The sequence below is a fragment of the Borostomias antarcticus genome (genome assembly GCF_949987555.1).
Source record: "Borostomias antarcticus genome assembly, chromosome: 20".
NCBI lineage: Eukaryota > Metazoa > Chordata > Actinopteri > Stomiiformes > Stomiidae > Borostomias > Borostomias antarcticus.
In genome coordinates this window covers 9,782,902-9,801,881 of record NC_140253.1, presented here as the reverse complement: position 1 = coordinate 9,801,881, position 18,980 = coordinate 9,782,902, and the positions used below count along the sequence as shown (strand labels likewise).

The 18,980-nt window shown below is 46.3% G+C and overlaps 1 protein-coding gene across 1 annotated transcript; it reads left to right on the top strand.

Annotated features, from left to right (window-relative positions):
- Nucleotides 1-1,691: 1,691 nt before the first annotated feature.
- mttp (microsomal triglyceride transfer protein) lies at nucleotides 1,692-16,246 on the top strand. The gene is made up of 18 exons (XM_084454301.1): nucleotides 1,692-1,831; nucleotides 3,482-3,663; nucleotides 4,189-4,332; nucleotides 6,314-6,421; nucleotides 6,663-6,779; nucleotides 6,900-7,039; nucleotides 7,355-7,505; nucleotides 7,604-7,761; nucleotides 8,073-8,241; nucleotides 8,761-8,868; nucleotides 10,293-10,505; nucleotides 10,777-10,988; nucleotides 11,234-11,331; nucleotides 11,736-11,857; nucleotides 12,156-12,383; nucleotides 12,777-12,901; nucleotides 14,428-14,598; nucleotides 14,839-16,246. The coding sequence occupies exons 1-18, from the start codon at nucleotides 1,780-1,782 to the stop codon at nucleotides 14,996-14,998; spliced, it is 2,658 nt and encodes an 885-aa protein (XP_084310427.1). The 5' UTR covers nucleotides 1,692-1,779; the 3' UTR covers nucleotides 14,999-16,246.
- Nucleotides 16,247-18,980: the final 2,734 nt, after the last annotated feature.

Here is an 18,980-nt window from a genome sequence, read left to right as displayed (position 1 = left end):
GTCCAAGGCCCCGAGGGAGAGACGCAGCGCTAGTAAGCCGCCCAGGGCGCCCCGAGTCCTGGCCAGCCCCGCGGCCTGCCACCTCAACCAGAAGGTCGTCCTACGCTACACCAAGAGGTCCCTGTCCCTGACTCCCCACACCCCCTCTGAGGTGTTTCAAGCCGAGTGGCCCAACTACGCCCAGCAGGCTTCGTTCTGACCCAATGGTCCATTAAATGTCCTGCCTATGCCCTGTTATGGATATGGTTGTTTGTTGTTTGTTGTTGTATCAGTGTTGGTGTGCCTAACTGGGAGTTGTTTGCTGTGGTGTGATGCTGAGGACAGTAAAGAGGCTGATCCCCTTTTCTCAAGCCTTTGTCAGTGATGATGAATGCGTTGATGTAATCAGGAACACAATAAAAGGACACATTTATTTTCCATGTCTGGAGTTACTTATGATCAATTACATTTCAAAGTCTTTTAACCCAGTATCTATATATCTATCTATATCTATCTATATAACTCTCTATATATGTAGTTTGTATATATATATATATATATATATATATATATATATATATATATATATATACAAATTGCACATATAGATTACATACAAATTACATATGTATATATATACTGTAGGCTATATGGGGCGTCTGTGGCTCAGGAGGTAGAGCGGGTCGTCCAGGGATCATAGGATTGAATCCCGGCTCCTGTCCAAGTGTCGAAGTGTCCTTGGGCAAGACAGACACTGAACCCCAAATTGCTCCCAATGAGCAGGCTAGCACCTTGCATGGCAGCTGCTGCCATTGGTGTGTGAATGTGTGTGTGTGTGAATGGGTGAGAGGCCGTTACGCTTTGATTAAAAAGCGCTACATAAGTGCAGTCCATTTACCGTGTGTGTGTGTGTGTGTGTGTGTGTGTGTGTGTGTCTGTGTTTGTGCGAAAGATATTGTGAGTTATGACTTCATGCTGTGGATGACGTGGATAAGCTAGTCTATGGAATCGTATTGATTAGTTGTAGGCGCAAACGCATGCGCTGTGGATCACATATCTGGGATCAGTTTACCCTGGCTCAAAATCTAACTCTGGAGTGCAAGGAAAATGTTGAACCGATCTAAGATCAGTCACGGCCATGGCAATCCCTATACGAGTGACGTATACAGTCAATTTCCTCCAGCGGGCTGTGAGTAACAATGTTGCACTGTTGATTGCCGACACGAAAAATGAGGTGAAAGGTTTCAAAATGACGGAGTCTCTCCTCTCCAACCGAAGGCGAAGGGTAAATAACACGCTTGCATCACCGAACATTGTAAAACGGTGACAATTGTTTATGTTTATGTAGGCTAAAGCTGCAGGAATATTTATACACGAGTGAAATTATTTTACATCTCCCGCTTTAAAATGGTACCATCATTTTTGCAAGGCTTAAAGAGGACAGATAGAAGAAAACGAGTTGGCAATTCGCTTGTCCTTGATCAAGCCTCATCGATGTTCGATTGATCATCGGATAACTTGAGGCGCACATCCCAACACCGGAGAAAGTAGGCAGGGCACTGGGCTTTGGACGCATCAATAGTGATGTGATCATGTCAAATCACTGTTCTTCGGGGTTAATCATTTGCGGGTTATCTCGTACTTAGTACCAGAGCGTGGAGTTTGGAGTCTGCCCTCCTCTCTGATGAAACATAATTGGAGAAGCTTCGATTTGCTAACCCTTTCTCTTTGGTCTTTGGGAGTCTGCAGTCACTAACGTTCACCTGCTGCTGGGACGCATAGTTACAAACAGAGCACAAGATGTTTACCCTTCTTGTGTTCTTGCTCTGCATAACATCTTTCTCTGCGGAAGGTGAGTGGGTAGCAGGTTTACCAATTACCAGTGTGTTTGTAAATATGTTCATCTGGGATAGGTTGTATATTGGGTTCTTCACAGTGATGCCAACTGAAAACATGCCCGAATACTGTTCGAATGACCTTGCATCAATCTTCTGACTGGAAAATGTCGTTGACAATGTCTGTATATGTTATAGGTACTGATATAGCCTACTGATAGGCAAAATGGCTCGTGCAACATTCATGTAAGCCTATACCTAAAATAGTAAGGCCTGGTTGTGCAACATTCAAGGCCTATATATAAATAGTAGGCCTGGTTGATAGATTTAACAGTTGAATGCTGTTTAGTGGAAACATATTGTGACAACTAGTCATCTCTGCCTGGTTGACAATTCTACAATTCTATGTAAATCAGAGGAATTTGCTTTGATGGAAATTAACTTTAGTAGTCCCCGGAAGAGGAGATTTGGGGTTAAGCAGTGGGAAATCACAGCAAAGGTTGGAAATGAAGAATATACATAGTAGCAAAGAAGCATAGAAAATAACAAGGAATATACATGCATACAGCATGTGTAAAATATAGAATACATACACACACACACACACACACACACACACATACATACATGTACATACATGTACATACATACAGACTGTGTAGATATGTATAGTAATACTCATATAAACATACATGCTGTACATGTACACCTCCACAACACTCAGGAACACTCAGGCACTGTTATGGAGTCTGATGGCTGCTGGAAGACCACCATTCCTCCATTGACTCCATTCATTTCCTGGACGTAGTCCGTTGATAAAGATGAAATTATTTGTTACTCAACAAAAAACATTGCACCCACTGTTTGCGCAAGTTGTTGATTTAAAGACTATCGAGTACAAATGAGAATTAGTGCTTGTTAGTTGAGCTCATCCCATGCTGTTTTTTTGAGTGAATGGTGATGCAATGAACTAGTGACACGTCAGTCTTGACTCAAGGCCATAATGTCACTCCTGAGGGAATGTTACACTTCATTAGCCTTGCAGGGGGTTATTTTTTATCTTGTCCTGCTCAGAACACACCCTGTTAAGTGTGTGTTGACCGGGTGTGTCCAGTGTCAGTTTGGTCCTCGTCACAGTGAGGTTCAGGTTACAGGGCTAGTAAGGGTTGTACGTTATTACTTAGTGTGACATAATACGTAGAAACACATGCCACCATCTTGGGCTGGTTTGCACACTAGTTTCTAAGAATGTGGTTTGACCCATTTGGATTTAATATTATGGTATAAGTGAATACAACTACTGTACGTGTTTTTAAATTACTTGATAGAATACTATACTTTGAAAATACCCCAAAAACTGCATTGTTGAACCTAAACGTGGGGGAAATTGTTCCTTCCAAACAGAGTACATAACAAAGCCTGTGTCCGCATTAAAGTAGACCCAGAAACACTTCTTATTAAGAAGAAATGGGATCCAAGTCATTTCAATGCCAAAATAGCTTTTGTAACCAGTTGCACTAATGTGTAGGCGAACAGCAATCACACGAATACCAACTGGTCCATCTCTAGACGGCCCATGGGAATGTGTCTGGGTGACAGAGCGACCAGGACGCTCTGAACGCTCTGGGCTTCTCTCATGTTGCGCTGCGTGCTCCGTGTTGTTTCAGGTGCAGGACCCAGGCTGAACAATGACCGTCTGTACAGATTCAGCTACTCCACCGAGGTTCTGGTGGACAGGGCCGGGGGGTCCAAGCAGGGCAGCGCCGGCTACAGGATCTCCAGCGACGTGGGCGTCAACCTGGTGTGGAGGGACCCCGCCAACCAGGACGACCAGCTCATTCGAGTGGCGGTATGTGCGCGCCTGTGACATGTTGATAACGCGGTTCAGTTAAAAGCTGGTGACCTGTGTTATCAGGATAAGCCGGTGGCCTCACTCGGGTCAAACAGCAAGAATGCATGTCTCGATTCAGCCATAGGTATTGATTTATTTAAGAAGTCTAATTTGTATTACATAGTTGTATTGCAATTACATGGATATGCCATAAGAATAGAGTAGGTTGATTGATTATATTGACACATGTACAGGAAGACTGTTGACTGGTTGAATATTGTGAAACTAGCCCACTGGTGTAGATTGATTTGATTACATCATGAATAGAAAAAAAGTGATACCCATTGATGTTTAACCCTGCAAATTTGTCCTTGTCAGCACATTCTGCATTCACTTACTCTAAGTAGTCATAAAACTGTCTCCATCACCACAGATATGCACTCAAAACGGCTAAACGGTCTCCATTCCCTTAATATAGTCACGTCCACCTCCTCCAGGAAAACAGTCCTCCCGTTTGACCGTCCGTCCCTGTCTCCTCCCCAGATCTCCAACGTGCAGGTGGACAGCGCCGCCCGCCGCTCGGCTGCAGAGGACATCCTGCAGGGATCCACGGCCGAGGACCTCCTGGGGAAGGCCAGGCTAGCCGCCCTGGAGACGCCCGTCCTGGTGCACCTGAGACATGGAAAGGTGCGGGAGAGACGCAGGGAGAGACGCGCGGCTGACGCTGCGTTCTGCGGACTCGCCGTAGCCCCGGGCAGGAGGGATAGAGATGGGTTTATAGGGGAAGGTTCCTCAACAACCGCTTCAAAAACATTTGGATCTAATCAAAAGCTTATCCTAAAAGCCACATTTTCCATTGATAATACAAATCTACATTTATGCAAAATCTTGATAGTCAGTGCATAGCACCCTAAAGTATCTACAGGACTTTGCCCTAAGGCCTGATTCATACTCTACGCGAGCTACGCTGACGCGGCTGTGAATGCGGATCTACGCAAGTATTTACGCAAGTGAACTCAGTTCACTCTGAGTGTGTGGGGTAGTTGCCTTGCGTCAGCGCCCATATCGGTTCGTGTGAAATAGCGCTTGCGTAAAGTTAAAAATTTTTGGCATGACACACGTTTCTACGCAAGGACGCGTCAACGTCACCTTGCGTAGCCTTGCGTAGCTTACGTAGCTCGCGCTAGCGTAGCTTGCGTAGAGTATGAATGGGCCTTAAGCCATACCAGATCACTGGCCAAGAAAGACTGCATTGACCCCGGGATTCACTCACGCTATTGTCATTGGCGTCATTGTTTTTCAAAGACTTGTAATTGGCCACGTGTGAGAGAGGTGACGTTGGCAGGGGAAACGCCAGACAGATGGTGTGTCTACGGACAAAGGTCAAGTCCAAAGGGAGCGCCCGGGAGCGTGCCAGCGTGCGGCGGGGCAGTCACCAGATGCCAGGGAGATGAGTGAGAAGGGTGGGGGCTGGCGAGGGGGTGGAGGAGGTGATGCCAGTGTGAATTAGTACACCCACCTGTCTGTGACCCCCCCATGACCCTCACCTCTCTCTCTCTCTCTCTCTCTCTCTCTCTCTCTCTCTCTATGGTGTTGTTGTCATCTCTTCACCCAGTTGTAGGACTCTGTTTGTTATACTGATCCCTGGCGTTCGTGTTAATCCAGTTTCTCAGTCAACTCTTTGTGGTGGATTTGAGTTTTGAGCTCTGTCCAGAAGCGAGGCTAGCCTGGAAGCCAGACTACCTCGCAAAAAAAAAAAGTTGTTCTGGACTCCTAGCTGTCCAGAACGATTTCAGTCACTCCTTCAGCCAGCGAAACAAAACATTCCCCAAATCCAGTCGGAAGAAGGGCGAATATTTCATTTTTACGCATTAAGTACGAGAACCAATCAGGGGCTACGTCTCCAATGGGGGACAGACAGCAGTTAAAACTCAGTCCCTGATTGGTCCGCTATTTTGTAATTTCTGGAAATCATTCTGGGTGGCCAGATGTCCAGACTGTATCGCAGAAAAACTTTTTTTTTGCAAGTAAGTCTGGCTTCCAGGCTAAAACAAGCAGCGACGACTTTGTCATGCAACAGAATGGTTTTACCGAACAATTTATGTACCCGTAGCATTATTTGTAAAAAGGGATGATTATTGAATGGCCAGTCTTACTTTGATAAATACATGTATTTATTGTTGTAATGTAATAGTAATTAACTAAATGCTTGTATACTTATTAGAAATCAACTACAGTACATGAGATGCCGCAAGGTTTGACCAAATTCAGTGGCTTTAGGTTTTTGGAGACAAACATTCTTGTTTTCGCCCAAGTCTGATTAATTTGCTCCAACCTTTGTACTTCTCTAGTGTTCTTTTGCATTGTGTAATATTATCTTCCCGCAATGTCTACCAGCCTGGGACTCTCTTGAATAGGACGTCCTATCTCTGTGTGAAAACATGAGCTGATAAAGGACTCTAGGGATACCAGAGGTTACAACGGGGATTACAGCTGAGAGTGCATGTGACTAAAGGTTCACTTAAATTGTATCTAATCTCAACTCCGAAGTAGGATGGTCCAGATTGTAGAATGACCTTGATTTGGTTGGAATCCCTTTAAGTTCAGTGTACTGTAGCTCGTAAACAACAACACATTTACTGAGGAACTCTGCTTGCTCCTGTTACAGGTGAAGGCGTTCTACTCCTATAGGATGGAGCCTGCCATCATCAGAAACCTGAAGAGGGGCGTGGCCAGCCTTCTGCAGGTGCAGCTGACCACTGGGAAGGTCATTGAGGTAAACAGCTTGATACTTCCATTGGACAATCCTACTTTAGCTTGCGTTCGCCTGATATTTATTAATCAACGAACATAACACAATAACTATAGTGTATTAAATAGATAATACATTGATTAAAAATACAATTTAAATCAGTTATATTATGTTTTCTGTATTATCAAATAGTGTATCTAAATCGAATCTAACACGGGACTGTATGAATCTGTATGTTGGACTAAAATGGCTGCTCTGGCAACAGAATGACGTGTCAGGGAGGTGCACGGTGCAGTACAAGGCCACCCAGGACCAGGTGACACGAACCAAGATCCTGGACACCTGCAAGACCCCAGAGACCGGCTTCATCACCCACAGCCAGGTTAGGAAACGTTGCGCCTCTCCGCTCTCTCAGGAGTAAATGTTTAGAATGTGAAGCGTCGTCCCCTGGGAAGACATTGCCATTTATTGATTCTGCCCCCCCCTCCCCCTCTCTCCACAGGTGTTGGGTGTAAGCGGGAAGTCCAGCTCGGTCACAGTGTTCACCCTGGAGGACGGCTTCATCAGGTCCGCCGTGGCCAAGGAGACTCACGTCTTAGCCATCAACGCCCGCCGCTCCGCCGCCGCCAAGGTCGTGTCCAGGTGAGCTCGCTTGGTTTGACCCCGGACGTCTCAGAGGTCATAGAAAGTCGACCAATGTTGATTCTTGAACTTTGTTGATGATAGATTGTAGAGAATTATCAGTGGCTGGGGGTTTAGAATACCTACGAAGAGTGCCGTCATCCAGTGCAATAACTAAGCATGGACGACAATGTTTATTTTGATTAATACATTCAATTAGCCAAGTTGAGTGTGATGTCTTCGTCTGTCCGCTAGAGCTGCCTCACAATATTGATCGAACGAGATCCGGACACTGTGATTGGCTCCTGTTGAGCCTCTGGTCTGTTTTTTCGTCAGGCAAACCTTGACGCTGGTGGGGACCGAGGCCGGCCCCCTGGAAGCCGCTGGGAAAGATGTCCCCGGGGTCGTCAGGTCGCTGGACGAGAACCTGGTGGCTGTCGGTGTGGTGGCGCAGAAGGTCAAATCCCGGTGCAAGGGCTGTCCGTCGGTGAGTGTCTGCATGTTTTACCTGGGGTGATTTTGCTCCACTGAATTGTATTAATCAGGGTCAACTCTTGAATGACCTCTCCTCCTCTCCCCTCCCAGCTGTGGGAGCACTGGCAGGCTGACAAGAAGCAGTTTGAGCCGGACAGCCTGTCCAAGGCCAGAGCCCCTAGGAGCTTCCTGGCCCTGATCCAGAGCATCAGGAAGGCCTCCAAGGACGAGATCCTCAAAGTGCTGAATAGCGCCAGCAAGACAGCCCTGTAAGCAGAAACCGCTCTGGACGTTCCCCCAACTCTTCGCCTCTCATCCTGTTCTCCCAAAGTGCTCCTTTGGCTCTGTCCCTTCGCTGGTGAAATCCTAACTCGAGTCAAGCGTCAGACTGGGGCTGAATTCCATTTCGCATGCTTTGACCTCAGATTGTTTACGCTGCGAGACAGTAAAGAATTATTCAAACGATTCAGCACCTCTCATCAGCACCTCAGCTTTGCTCACACCTGTCCCCTCCATCTTGTCTCTGACTCTCTCTCTCTCTCTCTCTCTCTCTCCTCCCCCTCCTCCCTCGTGTCCGCAGGCCTCAGGTGGTGGACGCCGTCACGTCCTCCCAGACCGCCGCCTCCATGGACGCCATGATGACCTTCCTCAACTTCACCGACGCCAATGGCCTGGTCCTGCAGGAGAGGTTCCTGTACGCCTGCGGCTTCGCCTCCCACCCCGACGAGAAGATGCTGCGCACCCTAGTGGTGAGTCGTAACCCGCCGATCGCCGCCCCCCCGCGTGAGGCCGTGACAAGACCCTCTCCGGTTCTGTCTCGATGCCTGTTTGGCAGCCGAGGCCAAGTCATCAGCGAAGAATGAGCACAGTCTGATTGATCCATAAGATTATTTTCTGGGTAGTTTTCAGAATCGGTATCAGAATTTGTTTATTACCATGTGTTTTGCGGGACTACATCTCCACACTGGCCTGTGAGCGGCTAAAGATCCCCCAGGCAGAGCTGGTTGATGCTGCCAGGGAAAGGGATGTCTGGGGCCCCCTGCTGGGACTGCTGCCTCCGCGACCCGACCCCGGATAAGTGGATGACGATGGATGGATGGGCCATGTGTTTTTTCGACGTACTAAGAATTTGCTTTCGGTCGTGGAGCATAACATTGAGATGGGGTGCAGGGACGAGACAGGACAGTGCAAAGACGCTCGTGCAAAAAAGGACTACAGTGTAAAGTAGCTTTGTAAGTGACCCGGCCTGTTGTTTTTTTTCCCCCCAGGACATTTCCAAGATGAAGATTGGCAGTAGTGACATAAAAGAGTCGGTGGTGATTATCATGGGCGCTCTCGTCTACAAGCTCTGTGATAAAGGAGGCTGCGATTTACCGGTGAGTTTTCTAGTCTCACTTTCATCCCTTGGTTTTATTCTCACTGCTCATTTATTTCATCAGCCACAACTCACACACGCCCACACACACAGGCCCACGGCGTTCAATTAATACTAAAAAATATAGGTTATTGTTTTTTAGCGCAATGGATAAAAGTTGAATTTGTGTGAACAAGTGCATTATGCAAATCCCCCTAATGCCGGACTCACATTACAGGATATTTAAAATCCTAACCAATTTCGAGCCGATCGGGAGGTTTAAGATTGGATCTGTGAACCCCTCACATCAGTGGCGTGCACAGACATTTTGGGGGGCAGGTGCTCAGTGAAAAATGAGGGCACCTTGCACGGCGAGATGTTGACGGGGGGGATAATTTGTATTTTGATTTTGATTTGAGTTGTAGACCGGGGGGGGGGCTTTTGCCCTGTTCGATTCGTTTGATCCACCCGTGGCTACGGGCTTGTAGTATGTAGGGGTTGCTCATTTCTCCGTGTGAGAATTGTGAAGTGTGGCGTGTGAGCGTGAGAAGAGGCTGAAACGCGTGTGTCTCACGCTCAATGTGTGAGACTTGGAAGCCCTGTAAGGTTACTACATAATACTAAATATTCAGCTTAAGTATACTGATAGCTTAAGCTTCACATGCTGTACATGTGCTTTACAAATTATACCGACATTGGTCGTGTGGTGGTCATCATTACGTAAAATCCATTAATTGATTATGACTAGCTAGATTGTTAAGCAGGTGCTGTCTGCTAATTTAGGCTCAGCTGTTTGGCGCTGTATTAGACTTACTTCACAACAGAGACAAAGAAATGCAAGTTATAGTTTGGCAACTGAGGCTTAGGGGGCAAACAATACACTCGTTTCATTTATGTGTTACCTGGCTGGTTAGCTGTCATCCCTCTCTGAATGGGGAAAGGGCAGGGGAGGAGATGTGTGTGTGCTGTGTGCAGTGCTGCTGCAGCGCGCCTCCGTTTGTGTCCGCTTTTCGCATTTACCGTTGACAAAGGCAGAGAGGGAGGGGAGGGGCACGGGTGTACTGCGGGCACGCGTGTGTGGGGGGGTGGTCTGGTAAAATTAACGCATTTTGGGGCATTATTATTACACGCTTTTAATCGAGAATTGATCGATGTCACCATGGGCCACATACAGTAGGCCTACACTGTAAAAAAAAAAGTGCAAACAAAAGGGCACTTGCCTTGTCCAGAGGGCAAAGGGCAGGTGCTCTAGCACCACCTCGTGTCTATCTGTGCACGTCCCTGCCTCACATTACAAGATAATCTGGGCCAAACATCGCTACCGACCAACGTTCCAGACCAGATTTCTCCTCCCATTGTCGGGAGGGATGAATCGGGGATAAATCGGTCCAAAAATCCTGTAGTGTGAGCCCAGCATGAGTGTTCCCTCTCCCACCTGTCCCCCAGACTGTGCTGGAGGTGAAGCGGATGATTCTGGAGGGCCCGGACAGCACAGACGAGGAGTCCGAGGTCCAGATGTACCTGCTGGCTCTGAAGAACTCCCGGCTCCCCGAGGCCATCCCCCTCCTCACCCGATACGCTGAGTCAGAGGTGGGGGCGTACAGCACCATCGCCCTCACGGCCCTGCAGAGATACCACGGCGCCCTCATCACCGACCAAGTAGGTTTACTGCGCCGAGGAGATTTTGTGTGAATTTTGCTGTTGAGAAATTTCGGATTTCAATTTCGGTTGGCATTTTGATACCAGAATTCGTTTTGGGGGTGTTTTATTTAGGTCCGCGTTGTCTCTGAATTGTTGTCTTATTACTATGAGATTCCAGCTTGATAGATACATGAATGTAATTGTGACGGGTACTACTGAATGGCTACCATCGGTTCTGCTTAATAAGTCAAAAACAGATCTTTTAACATTGCCGCTGATATGATTCCAGGTCAAACGGACGGTGAACCGGGTCTACCACCAGAACCGCAGGGTCTACGAGAAGAACGTGAGGGCGGCAGCCGCCGACGTCATCCTGAGCAGCAACCCCTCGTACGCCGAGGTCAAGAACGTGCTTCTGTCCATCGGCAGCCTGCCTCGCGAAATGAACAAGTACATGCTGTCCAAGATCCAGGACATCCTGCACTTTGAGATGCCCGCCAGGTGGGTTTGGGAGGGATTACGCGGATGAGACACTGGTTTAAATTGGGCATGAATAATCCTCTGGCAGGAATGAGACATTTGCGTAGAGGATAGACAAATATACAGTAGATAAATGTTGAAATGCAGTAGGGGAACAAAAATACCTTCCAGACAAACAACTCGTAATGTAAGGACATCCCATTTAGATTCTGTTAATATTACTTCAGAGATAAGACCATTTCTTTCCTTCCCCTTTTATTTTTCAGCAAAATTGTACGGCAAGCCATGAAGGACATGGTCTCCCACAACTATGACCGCTTCTCCAAGGTCGGGTCATCCTCGGCCTACTCAGGTTACATGGCGCGTAAGTGACATACCCTCTCTCCGATCCCTCCAACATGTTCCTCCTGTCCAGTGTCCAGGTGGTCATGGTGTGTGTAGTTTGTTTAGTGTGTTATTATGACACTGCATAATGAGCAGAAATCATAGGGACAACTCATTCAGGTGTCAATGCTAGCCAATATTCTGAAACACATTGAACACCCACAACAACTAGTGTCCTGTTTCCTGTGTATTTATTTTTGTTGATTCTTTATATGCATTTTAACGTGTGTCAACCACTTTGTGAGTCCTCTCTGTGAGAGATGCTATTTAAATAAAATGTACTCACTTACAACTGACTGTGAGTGAGTCAACTGTCTTGGTGGCCTACATACAGTAGTTACCATATTGCATAGTGGTGTCATTAACCCAGACCACTTCCTGCAGGTACTTCTGATGTCACTTCCACCTACAGTCTGGACATCCTGTACTCCGGCTCCGGCATCCTGAGGAGGAGCAACATGAACATCTTTGGTGCCAGCGACGGAGCTGTCCTCCACGGCTTGCAGGTGAGGCTTCTGTGCTCCAACATCTCGCCTCACCTCTGATGCTCCGCCTTGGTTGTCATTCGGTTGTCGTTCCTGACGCGGAGATAAAAACCTGTAAATGCCACGTTAGGTCACATTAGGTCAATACAGTGTTGAATATGAATTGTTACAATTCTATCGATAGCAACAGTTTTTAGTCTAGCAGCCGGATCTGGAGAATATCATTGAGGATTTGAACCCGACTCTCCATGGCGGTTTTGAACGCAACTAGTGGCTTCCTACATCTGACCGCTGTATATTCTATCCCCTCCGTCTGCAGGTGGCCATCGAGGCTCAGGGTCTGGAGAGCCTGGTCGCGACCACGCCCGACGAAGGGGAGGATGGTCTGGAGACCTTCGCCGGGATGTCGGCGTTGCTCTTCGACGTCCAACTGAGGCCCGTTACCTTCTTCAAGGGCTACAGCGACCTCATGTCCAAGATGTTCTCCATGTCTGGGGACCCCATGAACGTGGTGAAGGGGCTCATCCTGCTGACGGACCACTCTGAGGTAGGGTTAAGGGCAGCTCTCCGCCCGCTGCCCCCCCCCCCCAAAAAAAAAACAAAAACAAAACACAACACTTAGTACACATACACACGTACGTACATGTGCAGAAGCTGAGTCCAAACACAGTCCCAATGACGCCGGTATCAAACCTGCACAACTTTATTGAAGACCGACTTGTGGAGTAGTCATGTTTACGTATGATTAAGATCGGCCGTAGCTTTTGAATCAATCGTTGGCCAGCACTCGATCGGCATAGCATGACCGTAGTCTGATCATAGTATTCTGTTTTGAGTCATTTTGTGTATATCAGCCCAGCGAGTGTGCTCGGATTGTATAACTTCTGTTCTCTCTCCCTCCTCCTTCTCTTCTGTCCTTCCTATCTCTCTGCTCCCTAAGGTCATCCAGCTGCAGTCGGGCCTGAAGGCCAACGCCGAGTTCCAGGGGGGTCTGGCCATCGACATCTCCGGAGGCATGGAGATCAGCCTGTGGTACAGAGAGTCCAAGACCAGCATCAACAACAGGTAGGAGACCCATAACGGCACTCGTCATGTTGTACGCTGTACGGTATCTCAACGCTGCTCAGGGCCTTGTCTGTACCCTTCCTATACACTATGCGTCATTCTGTCAACATCTGCTAACGTACTAAACCGTGAATGTAAATGTTGTCCGACGGCCATTACATTACTGCGCCGACAGGAAATGGAGCAGGGTTGCTTTGTTGACATTATCCTCCCGTGGCTTTGCGCGTTATGTTGTCCGACTTTGTTCATGAAAACGGCGCCTCGTTGACTTCGGGGTTTATTAAGGGGAACTTTATACGGTCTAAATCTGTTGACTGATTCATTTCTGCCACCGAGGACGCTGGACGGGGTCCAGAATTGTGACCTCATTGGTTAAATGCGGACCGACGACATCATGTCGTGTCTGTCTGTCTGTCTGAGGTTGCTCGCTGGTTCTGTCGAGGTAAAAACGGGAGCCATTTAACACAGGGATTATGTTCTGCCCCGTGTAGTGTATATCACAGCGTCAGGCGATGAAACAAGTTTGGAATTGTTTGAAGCTAGACAGGCCCTCTCCAGTTCCTGAGGGGCTCAGAGTGGTATAGGTTCCTCCACCCAACTGCCTGTCTGAAACTAGGAGGGGGAGGGGGGGGGGTCACTGGTGTCATTTGAAATCTCAATATGATACTTCTATGCTATATTTCCAAAGTTCTCACTGTGCACCGTTTGTTAGAGGTAGCTACCGTAGTTGATAGAACTGGCGAGAAAGTGTGAACTCCACAACTAGATCCAGGGAGACAGAGCGGAACCAGGTCTGGTCCGTAGACACGGTACGTGGTGTCTCTCTCCTCCATTCCTCGCTAACAGTCAGGTGCCTAAACGTCCCTGGACACAGTCCAGAACCCTGGACCCTCAGTCTGAATTGCTCCTGAAATGTATTCCGCCAATGAAACCCGGTCACGCCCTCCAAGGATTGTAACGGCGAAACCGCGAAAAAGACAGGCTCGTGCGCTATCGGGTGCCGATTTCTGTTTTGCGGCGGCGTTCTGTGTGACATCCTGGACGGCGCTTGTACGGACGCCAGCGTGGGGGGGAATGGCAGAGGCAGGTGTATGGATCAGCAAGGTCGTACCTCTCTCTCCTGATAATAGACCTGGCAGGCTATCTATAGGAGCAGAACAAACCAGCCTGCCATCTTTGCCAAGGCATGCCCCTACGGAGTAGCAGACAGAGGTGGATTTTCCGACGGCTGGCGGACATTTTGTTATGTAATGGCTGAGAACATGGTAGTTGGTTCATGTGGGCTATAGGAAACCTGGAAGGATGAGGGTCATGTTATAGATCGACATGATTTCTTCGGAGAAAGTGAAATGAAAGGTGGAAATACTTAGATTTCAATGCCTTTAAAAAGGTGCACAGATCTCTATTTTAAACACTGGTGATTTCACACAGGTAGCTTTCGGAGGTGATCGTCAGAATGCAGTTTGTGATGAAAGGTGGTCAGGCCTAAGTCAGTTTTCTCACCTGGGTATCGTTCTGGCCTGCAGGGGAGCTATGGTCGTCACCGGGAACGTGACAGTGGACATGGACTTCGTTCGTGCCGGGATGGAGGTCAGTTTCGAGACCGAGGCGGCGCTGGACTTCATCACGACCGTCCAGTTCTCAGAGTATCCCTTCCTGGTGTGCATGCAGATGGACAAGACCACCTTCCCCTTCAGGTAAGCCCAGTGAGATGCTGAGGCTCGGTCAACCTCGTCATATAAACCATTTATTTGGTTATCCTCACTTCTCAATAAGAATGAAGCTCTTATTGTACAGTAGATAGTTGAATCAATTCTAAATCAAATGAGTAGGAATTAATAAATTACTGGATTATTCCATGAGGAAATGGGTGACCACACTGCCGGTTATTAAATATTTGAATGAAAGACTAATTTGGTTGTCTTCTCTCCTTGCAGTGAGTCTATCACCAAATACGAGAGCCGTCCGTCTGGGAAGAGTTTTGTGTTGCACAAGGAGAGGAAGCAGCTGGTGCCAGGTTCCGAATTCCCTCTCCACCAAGAGAACTCAAACATGTGCAAGAGGGTATTTAACTCTGACTCTGACTCTGACTGGTAGAGAACAGCAAAATTCAAGATGGAGTCCTCATGGGAGAGCTTTTGGGTTAGAGATTATTTGAATCTGAGTCATACTTGACCTTCTCATTGGAGAATTATTTATTGTTTTTTCCTAAATGATATTCAGGAACACCGACAGTATCACACCACAAGCAGAAAGTGTGTAACCGCATAGCCAGAGAGAAGAGTGTTTTGCAATGTTTACATTCTTACATGAGTTTAGCCATTTTAATTTGTCTTTTTATTGACATCAGGAATTTCTGTCATGCAAACTATTTTCTCCCGACAAGTACAGTATATAGTATGTAAATATGGTACATTAAGCATTGGACAATAGCATCAAATCAAAACATGAACGTTTGAGGACATTAGTTTGTTTTATTTATGTTATGAATGTGGGGTCCAAGGCAGAGACAACCAAACCAAAGTGTCTTAACTGATTCTCTCTGCAGCTAGTAATCTTGAAAGAGCTTTGATATTGGGCCAAATCTTGCAACATAAATTCTGTTGTATTATTTGAATGTATACTTTTAAGTTGAATTTATTACAAATCAAATGCTGAGATACTGTATATCAATTATTGAATAATTGGATTTAACAATTATTTACTGGTTTTCAATTTGTCCTATTGCAATAATTGGGACACACTGTTCCTATCCCTACAGAATGTCAAAATAATTATTTCCAAATTACATTACTTAACACTTAGATGTTTTTGTTTTGTACCAGGTTATATAATTTTCTTGACCTTTTTTTTTCTTAGTCTGAAGACTTTGACAGCTATAAACTGCTGTTTCCAGACTGCTGCGTTAAGTTAGTAATTGACCAATGATATGGAGCGCTGGAAACACTAATCGGCTAGTTGTCCCCTTTGGCTTGTATGTGCAGGCCTACAGTATGCAGATGTTGTAATGTAGGCTACAGTATGTACAGTATGTACCAAGGGCCTTCTGGTAATACAGCCATGTGTTATTATAAGATTATTATGAATAAAGCTATGGATACTAGGACGGAACTAGGTCTGTGACCTTTGTATTACTTTGTACTGTACTGTACACGAAGGGCAGCTACTGTACCATGGAGAGTTTGTGACATCTTCAGTCATGTTAACACTTTTTCAGTGTGTCAACTTCATATGCCAAAACATAGCCTAACATGTTAGGCCTATCTGGTCTAAGCTTTTTATTGACCTCACTATAATTACAAAATCACCTTAGTCCATTATGAACACTGTCAAGGTTATCAATAAAAGGTGTATTGGGTTGTACAGCGGCCTAAACGTGTGTGTGTGTGTGTGAGAGAGAGAGTGAGAACCCTGGAATTGAGCGAAGCCTCCATTTGCTGACCCAGGTGAGGCAGTAAATCTCGACTGGACTTGTGTCGCAGTTGTGACATCAGAGCCCCCCGTTGGCATCCAAGCACAACAACTGGGCCTTGATGGAGATTCTTTATGAAGCGCCGAGAGCAGCTGGGAGCGAGCGGGTGTCTGCCAGTCTCTCTGCCTCCACGGCAACGGAGTCAACAAACCCACAAACTGTCAGGTTGAACTTCAGCCGGGGGCCGGGTGCTGTTTCAGCGCCATGCGAACGCCAAACCTTGCACACTGCAAGACGCCAGGCCTTTTATCTGTGTCTCAAGAGTAAATCTATTTGATACCACCTCAATAGACTAGGCCTACTGGTCATCTGTTTTTCTCAGGGTGCTACTTAACCTACTAAAAACACACTTTTTTGATTGTGTCAGTGTTTTTAATTCGGACAAGAAAGCTGTGAGGAAGTGTGTTCCGTCATTGTGTTTAGTCATCGTGTTTTTCGTTACATAAGTCAATACTCCAGTAAGGCTCGACTGAACCATGTTCACCTGATTATGCATCAACGAAAAGTCGTTGACATCTGATGACACTCCTACCTACCTGCTACCAGCAAGTTCCATCTCAACCTGTTCAATCAATCATTGTTCAATCAATCATTGTTCACATTCAATTTCACTTGCGAAGTCATTGTTCATTGAAATATGGTCACAAAGACAATATGTCAAGTAAATAGTGGAACGAGCGTTTGTCCAACCTCCTGCCTGGTGGCACAGAGGATAAGAGCAAAGTGTGCATCTGTCTATTGCACCACGGGGTCAAATCCTGCTTTGCCTAATTGACCATTATTATATTGATCTGGAATGATGTTTGAAAATGAATAACTCCCATTGAGAGCTGTTCAATAGCTCAGTTGCTAAGGGCAAACCATGTACCTCCCATGGCGTGCATTGCAACATGGGTTCAAACCCTGCTCTAGCTCTGCCAAATGCTTTCTCGTTATACCTAGGCTATATCAATGTGAACTTAAGTCCAAATATGACGGACGAGCAACTGTCAGCCAAGCTCAATGGGATGAAGTTGAGGCTGCATACGTTAGTCTGACATCATGTTTGAATATAACTAACCGGTAGCCTAATGTTGAATGCACTGGTGGCTCAGTGGATAAGGACAGGTTGTGAGCCTCCTTTGGGAGCATTTGCAACAAGAGTTCAAACCCTCCCCTATCTATGCCAAATGGTGTCTCTTTATAACTAGTACTTAATCTCTGCACTACAGACAAACTCACATGACACCTGAAATCATGTTCAAACAATATTTAGGACCAATAGGTTGTAACGTTTAATTATTCAGGACCGTGGGCGTACCCAAGCCTTCAACTCAAGCAGACTGAATTTACCCTCACAGCCAGCAGGTAGCTGATAAGCTGTCTTTGACCTTGCAGGAAGGTCCAGGCAGACAGCAGTCCTTAGAAAAACTGAATTTATCCTCGTAGCCAGCAGGTACATAGGGTGTAAGTCCCATTACTGTAATAGCTAATTCCTACCTGCTGGCTAAAATGATTCAGTCTGCTTGAGGTTACAGTTTGAGAGTTTGGGCCAGTAGATGAACCACTCAGGCGTTGCTGATAGCATGTGCACATGGTTTGAAGAACAAGGTGTAACCATGTCTCTATGGGAGGAGGAGGTCCCCTCAGATGTAAGTGTGTAAATAGGGGTGCTCAACCCAGGTGACTACTCTGACCGCCCCTGATTAATCACAGTGAATACCGACACCTGAGCAGTGATGACTGCCACTCACAAATCTAGCTCCTCCTTTCAAATGACACGCTCTCCTGCCTACCTGCTACCTCGCTCTTTAGTGCTTTCTGTGTTATGTCACCAAGCTCAATCCCACCCAAGTCAAAAGCATCAGTTGTTATCAATAAATCATTGTCACATTCAATTTGACTAGTGAAGTCAATGTTAGCTGAACAATGTTCAAAAAGACAATGTACAGTATAAGCAATAATAATCATAATAATTATAATAATACATTTTATTTGCAATGCACTTCACATTTGAAAACATATCTCAAAGTGCTAAGTTGCAAGTACTTAACTGGGCCAGTACAGTATGTTTAAAGTTACCATGATATTGTGACAAGGACATTAGATCCTAATTTCTTATACTCGTGGATGGGTTCACAAATATTTCCATTCATCTGAGCTGAATGAATACTGTATACTGAATGTGATGAACAGACCTGCCTGTAATATAAAAGCCCAGATATTGTCTTTTGAAAAAGTTGATCTTTGTTATAATGGTCCGGGTATATTTTTAGGTTCTCAGTTGTAGTGGTTTGATTCCCAGCTGTGATACTGGCAACCAACTGCAACACAGCCTCCAAACCGAGAGAGCACTCAAAGAGATGTGAATGCAGTGCGTTCATAGTGAGCAAGACTGATTAGAACAAAGCTTGAGAGATAAGCAGCCTGCAACCAAATGTTGGTTTTCAATTTCTTCAAATTCTACTTTTGTCTAGTGGTACAGTAGATTCTGACGGCTCCCATGCAAGAGATCAAGGTTTGATTCCCACTGATGACAATAGGACCATGGATAAGTCTCTGAATAAACACACAGTGCATCCGGAAAGTTCTCACCCTTGTCCTCATTTTGTTGTTACAGCCTTATTC